Raw genomic sequence first — 7,368 nt, forward strand, 5'->3', positions numbered from 1 at the left:
TGATTTAATATTTGCTTATTATATTATGGGCAGAAGGGTGCATTTCTCTTATTTGTCCCTTCCTTTCAAAGGTTAGTGGCGCTCTGCCACAAATACACTCTCCTAACTATAAAAGAAGAAGAGCCCATAGTCACAGTGGGGCCCAGGACATAGGGGGTCCCATGCTTCCATTATAATTGTAAACAAATCCTCTCTCCACAGCTGCTCTCCTACCTGTGGGGGGTCAGGGCCAGTTGGGGTCACTATGAACACCGGGCCCCTCTGAAGATTTTTTTGCGGGGGGATGGGAGGCCTGGCATCCAGTTATTACGCCACCGTACCACTAATTTTACTGTGACACCAAATTAGACCGGTAGAACTTATCATTTTAGAGACCCCTTCATATTTTTTAAGGATTTAAATGTTTTTGGTCAGTTATTCAATGGCATAATTTTATAAACTCTGAATATTGTGCCATTATTTTACAAAAAACAAAATATACTAGTTAATACTGATTATCAAAATATAAAAAGAACAGCGTTGATACATATATACATATATGTGTGTGTGTATGTATATATATATAGATTTTAACTCTCAACAATTGAAAAACATTAACATGTTATTTTTCATATTTTTCAGTTGTTCTCCAGGTCTGCGGTCTCGTATTGTACCCAATCAAATTCATCGAAACAGTCACTTTAAAGATATACCATGAATTCAACTGGGGATATGGACTGGCCTGGGGTGCAACTATTTTTTCTTTTGGAGGTGCCATACTTTACTGCCTGAATCCTAAGAATTATGAGGATTACTACTAAACCTGGGCTGTAAATGAAGAAATGAAAAACAGGACTATTCAACTTTTTTTTCTATCTCCGTTTTCTAGAACACATATGGAGCATAAAGCAATCTGCACAGTTGATTTAATCACTTTTGCCTTTCGGCTGCCAATAATATAACCAGCTTTACATCCACTTTCAAAAACTGCCGAACATAAAGCAAAGAGTGGGAAAAGGAATCCGCGGATAACTGCATAGGTGACTGCTGAAATCTGTTGCTATCTTAACAGACTACACAAACATAATCATGGTATAAATAGTTAATTGCAAATAAAATGACAATAACCACCAAATGCATCTGCCGCCAAGATCTGTATAAAATCTTACCACTGCATTGTGCTGCTGAGTTTTGCTCAATAGTGTGCTGCAGAGATTGGATTCTGGTGAATAGAAAGCTTAATAATGCTTGTTCTTCAAACAAAAAAAACAGAAAGAACAAAAAGGGCACTTCAGAATATCTGCATAGCATTAATCCACTAAATATACAAAATTAAACCCACATTCTAAGGGACTCTGCTTGCAGTTTTTACAGCATAGAGATTATGTTTTTGGCATGAGCCATTAAAGGAAAAAAAAGATAAAGGTGTCTATTACTGAGCAGATTTTTAAATGGAGTTCTATTTCTGTTGTTTTCCAAGCAAGGGTGAGAACAAATACCTGCTTTACTCCTAGAGAAGCCTGTTTAGCATTAATCTACATTTAGGCTTCTGTATATTTGAAGGGATTAATGATAGTTTAGCTATTCACTTGCCTAAAAACTACTATTTTTAAAGAAAAAATATATATGTCATGGTGTGTTTGAATGTTTGGAATTATAAATCCCTGGGAATTTTATTCTAGATTGTAGCAGAGTGACATGACCAAAAATTAAGTGCACTATTCATGTTTAAACTTTTTTGTTTAATGTACTGTGCTGATGCAAAAAAGAGAAAGACAGTAAACATATTCATATTCATATATGTTCCATACATCTGTCGCTAGAGTATAGAGTCACAAAAAGCAGCCTCTCATTTTACACTGAGGTAGGCAAATAGAACCCAACATCCATTCCCTGGAAAATCTATAGAGCAGAACCTCTAAGGATAACATAAATATGTGATTTAATCTTAAAGATAAGCAAATCAGTGCAAAGAATCATAAAATATTTCTCAGCACTAAAGAAATCCGTGTTCATGAAATCAATCATATCTAGAATACTTGTATGACTAAGTATATGTCACGTGTAGGCTGGATAATAACTTTTTCAAATTTAGTTATTTGTGACAAGTTCGGAAGGTATTCCTTTTTTTGTTTAAAGAAAAAAAAAAATCCCCCAGGCTCTGCCGCAGATTTCCATAGGATGGAGCTGAGAGGGTTGGGGGTCCTGGCGCTCTATGGAAGTGATGTCGGGCCGTATTTAGGTACGGTGCCTAGGGCTGCAACAGACCTAAATACACCCTTGAGAACTTACCAATGCTTTGGGGCCCTACAATAAATTTGCTGCAGGGGCCCAGTGACATCTAGTTACACCACTGATAACATGTATATTAACAGAAATTATTGCCTAATAAAATTCTGTTTGCGGTCATTAAATAAAACACTAAGGATGGCAGAACATTAAACATGGTAATTAGGCAGGTGACATTTAGAATTGGAATGATAGGGAAATGCCAACACAAATAAACAATCCCATCCATTAAGACATATTTCATCATATTCTGGATGCTTCATTTTAATTAGAGAAGCCCTTCCATAGGTCATAATTCCCACCACAGTTTTAGAAGACGCCATGCTTAAAATCTGGGCATGTACCTTTTGAAATGCTTTTAAACTGTAATCTGCATTTGAGGCTTAGATGGTGCATGAGGTATTGCAAATATCCTCTTGCTATAAGATATATTATTAGATATTTTAATGTAAAGGACTTGCTATGGGTTTAGTGCAAAGAATATACTTATGCTGTATTTGATACTATTTTTAATGCCTTTTGCTCTTTCCCCCCAAAAATAGCTAAATCTGCTGCCAAGCAAACATAATGCTAACACAGAATAGTTATGTGCTGTCTCTCACTTTGTGGATGGGTGTACTCAAGTTTTACTTGTATTTTAATATTAACCAATGTTTTGTGCTTTTCTTCACAGCTCAAGTTAACATTTTATGAAATTCATGTTTAGCCAAAATAAAAGGTTTAGTAAAAGTAAATCGATTAGGATCTTTTGAATGGTTACCATAATTACTACTAGATAATAAATAGAGATGGTTCATAAATTTGCATCTGTACGTTAGTTATCACCCCCCGAAATACTTCCCCCCCCACAACTCTCTCTGGGTTGGGGAAATAGTACTAACACTGGCTGTGGTTTGGTGCCAAAACAGCTGCTGATTGGAGAGATCATGATTTTTGTTTAAAAATGTATTTTTTTAATTCACATTATTTTATTGATTCAAGGCAAATACCTTCTTTTGTTAAAAATAGTACAGTTCAGAAAATAATACCACTCTAAATTAATCTAGGAATTGAATCATATACTAAAGTCATCTAAAGTCATCATCTGAAGAACACATTTTAAACAGTAAAAGTAAGAGGAAAAATCTGGCATAAATATGTTTTTCATGGTTTTTAACCCAAACAGAATAGTATGAAAAAAGATTGAATTGTTAGTAACCTAACATCAGTGATTTCTGCATTAATTATATTACATGAAGAGCTCAGTTATAGAGTTTAGTAATCATTTACCATAATTGAATTTAAGTCTTTTTCTTAAGATGTTCATTTTAAGAAACCATTTAAAACAATATGCCATGACTATCCTTCCATTTGTAAGCAAGCTTACTCTAATCTGTAAAATAATGATGGTACTTCAACTAAAGTACTGAACTATCAAAATTTGTAAATGAAACAATCAGGAATTACTGTGCTTTAGAAAAAAAATAGTCATTTATTGAGTATGCTGGTACTTAGTTTTGCTTTTTCCCCCTAACCTTGGAAAGCAAATCTATCCTTTTGCAATCAGACTCATATAGTTGTGCCCTTACAAACCATAGTTGATGTTAATGATTAAAGTAATTTGCTTTATTTCGTTTGTAATTTGTAATAGCTACTGTTTTGACTGAGGTTGATATCAGTAAGTTTGAACCTGCTCCAAACACTGACACTGCACAAACTTAGCTTTCATATTTGAAGCCATTTATGGTTTAACCTTTTACTTGCCCAGTTGTACTGTTTTTCTCTCGTATATATATCTTAATTATTTGGGCACTCCAGGAGGAAGCAGTGGAAAAAAAACGTTAACCAAAACTCAGACTTATACCCTTATCACTAATTCCTCTTTACACATTAAGATGCAAATGCAAAGCACTCTCTTCTTTTGTTTCAGGGAACAAATAAGATACTGGGTCAGATGCTGCTGCATATTTAGATTTCTACCCTTTAGTTAAAAAGTAGTTTCCTGTTATTATTAACTTAATGTACCAAGAACTTACAAGAGGTGTAGCGGTGATGGGAACTCTGAACTTCTGATTTTGATTTTTAAGTTTAATTCAAGTTAATATTTATTTTAGCTTGCATTTGACAGCAGTATACTTGGATTTGCATTGTGCTAATGTCTTTTTTTGTGGTTTATAAATAATTTTTCTTTTTTTTTTGTTCTGCAGCTCTCAGCCTTGGAATTTTAACTGATATCTGGTATCTAGAGTTTAATTAGTAATAACCAGGCAGCAGGTATGAATTTAAATTAGAATGTAAATAGGAGAGGGTTTAAAAAGAATGAAAAATACGAATAACAACAAAATGAAGGGCTCTACGTGATGTTTGGTTACCAGTGAGTCCAACAACCAGACCACATTTTCAATTTCTAGATAATGAGAATAGAAGCTGGGTTGGACTGGACGAGGTGGTGTTGGTGGGCCCCAGACACCCCAGTACAGCTCTGAATAGAAGGGCTGTGGTCTATCTCCAGCCAAGACTCTCTTTTCTTCATTCTCTTGCTATAGGCTCCAACAGGTCTCACTTAGACAGTCTGCTCCAATGTAGTTTTTACAGAAGGCAAGCATGATGAGAAGTCTGGTTTCGGTGGTGATTGCTGGAGCCTTTGTAGCAATGCAGTTTTACAATAATTTTTACAGAAATATTTTTCTGTTGTTTGTTCCATCTACCGGAGAGTGGAGGCTGTATTAATAAATAATATTATTTATAACTCATGTCTTGGGTTAATAAATATGTAAATGTACAAAAGTAAATTTAAATAGTACAAATAAGATATAATCAGTTGAGGATAGTACTCTATAAGTTACTTCTTTTTTTCCCCAAAATCCTAGCTACTCTTTGGTGTTTGGCTTAACTCATATAATGGGCAAGCAATGAAGAACATAATATTTTAATATGTTTTATTACAGTATATTTTCTTGTAGAATTAAATGAAGATGAAGCTAATAACAATATGTAAATTTAGATTAAATAATTATTCCTATTTAACTCCTATTTTTGTACATGTTTCTGACAATAGCAACAATGGCATAAAGGAAAAATATGTTGGTGTATGTATTTTTATTCATTTACAAGCTCATTAAAATTACTCCTGCATACAAAATGACCCCACAAAATCCAAGCAGAAGTTTGTGTGTTATTTTTCATCGTGTTACTTTATCAGTTTTTCATCCCTGTTGGTCATGTCAAATTATCAGCTAGCAGGATCCATCCTAATCAAGTACAAATGACTTATGCCCCTGTTATCCAGCAGAAATACATGTGGTCATGTGTGTACTTTTTGTGTTATTGCAGCAGTGGGTTGTTACAAATTTTACATATTAAATAATTAAAAGAAATAATTATAAGTGCTAACATTGTTTCATTACATTTTCCCAATAGTTTACAAAACCCAAACTTAAAATAAAGACTACATTTTGGTGGCTTAGAATTATAAAGAAAAACAAAAAATATGAGGAATGAGTTCTATCACTGTATGCACTTTACTGAAGATGAACATATTTGCAGAGGGAAGTAAAAATAGGTTTTATTTGTTTATCTGAAACATCTATGACAAAGTACAGGTATTTTGTTGGGAGGTATATTATCCAGATGGCAGCAATAGTTCATAAAAACAGAATTATGATGAAAATAAATTAGGTAAGCAAGATGGAAGGTTACATTTAAAGTGACTGTGAAGCTTCTTATGTATTCTGTGCTTTATTTACTTTTACATTTATTACATCATTTGCCCTTCATATTATATTTAGCAGTTTTGTTTCTATAAATGTATATTTTCATATCTTTACAGGCATTGTTGCTAAATACTGTAGTTTGGAAAATGTTCAAAATGTTTTACCTTTTTGGTTTTGTTTTTGTCAACTGTTTATCCAAATAACCATTTACTTTGTTTTAATGAGTTATTATTCTTCTGAGCCACTTACTGAGTCTCATAAAATATACGAAAATGCAAAATATGATGTTTAATATCGTAGCACATTTGTAACACAAACATAGCTACAAAATGTTTTTTATACATATTTAATAGTTCAATAGTATTAGTGTATTTATTCTTTTTATAGCTCAACCATTGGTTAAAAGCTTTTTTTTAGAAGTGTGTTTGTTATATAGTATAGAAAGACACAAGGAATATGTATTAATTTTTAAAGTTTATCCAGTTAGTTAGAAATAATGGTGCCTAGATTAATATGCAAAATTTGGGTGGCACTAAGAAGCTTATTTATCAAAATTTGAATTTGTGAATTTTTGAGTTTTTTCTTGAGTTCAAAAAATGTGAAATTTTACCAAACTCAAATGTTTGCTTATTTATTAAAAAATTTGAATCTAAAAAAAACTTGATTGAACAAACCTAGGAAAATAAGCTCAAGTGCATCTAATTCGTATTATACTTATCATTTTCCATGAGTAAAGAAGTCTTTTAAAATTTTTTTGAAAATCTTGAATTAAAAAAATTGCTTACATTTTGCCTAGGACAACTCCCATTGACTTCTTCATAAATCTTGTAGAAGTTTTACATTTAAGTTTTTCAAATATTTTTGTGCCTAATAAATATAGATTATTCAAGTTTTTAAACCATTATTCATAGTTACATAGTTACATAGGGTTGAAAAAAGACCAGTGTCCATCAAGTTCAACCCATCCAAGTAAACCCAGCACACCTAACCCACACCTACCAATCTATACACTCACATACATACACTATATATACAACCACTAATACTAACTGTAGATATTAGTATCACAATAGCCTTGGATATTCTGATTGTTCAAGAACTCATCTAGGCCCCTCTTAAAGGCATTAACAGAATCTGCCAGAATCTGCCATTACCACATCTCTAGGAAGGGCATTCCACAACCTCACTGCCCTCACCGTGAAAAACCACCTACGCTGCTTCAAATGGAAGCTCCGTTCCTCTAATCTAAAGGGGTGACCTCTGGTGCGTTGATTTGAACATTTGAAAACCAAACAGAAAACAGAAGAGTCACAGATTATTTACTCTCCCACCCTGTTGATTATCAGGCCAGAGGTATTCAAATTCAAGAGTTTAAGCTAAAAAAAAAAAAAAATAGAATGGCGGAAAA

At 33.2% G+C, this 7,368-nt stretch overlaps 1 protein-coding gene across 1 annotated transcript in view; it reads left to right on the forward strand.

Annotated features, from left to right (window-relative positions):
* tmem47 (transmembrane protein 47) overlaps window positions 1-1,238 on the forward strand; it is a 40,751-nt gene extending 39,513 nt beyond the window's left edge. Inside the window, 1 exon segment of the mRNA NM_203568.1 lies at window positions 622-1,238. Coding sequence (NP_988899.1) covers window positions 622-800 — 179 coding nt within the window. The 3' untranslated portion in view covers window positions 801-1,238.
* Window positions 1,239-7,368: the final 6,130 nt, after the last annotated feature.

This window comes from Xenopus tropicalis, chromosome 2, assembly GCF_000004195.4.
Source record: "Xenopus tropicalis strain Nigerian chromosome 2, UCB_Xtro_10.0, whole genome shotgun sequence".
NCBI classification, from domain to species: domain Eukaryota; kingdom Metazoa; phylum Chordata; class Amphibia; order Anura; family Pipidae; genus Xenopus; species Xenopus tropicalis.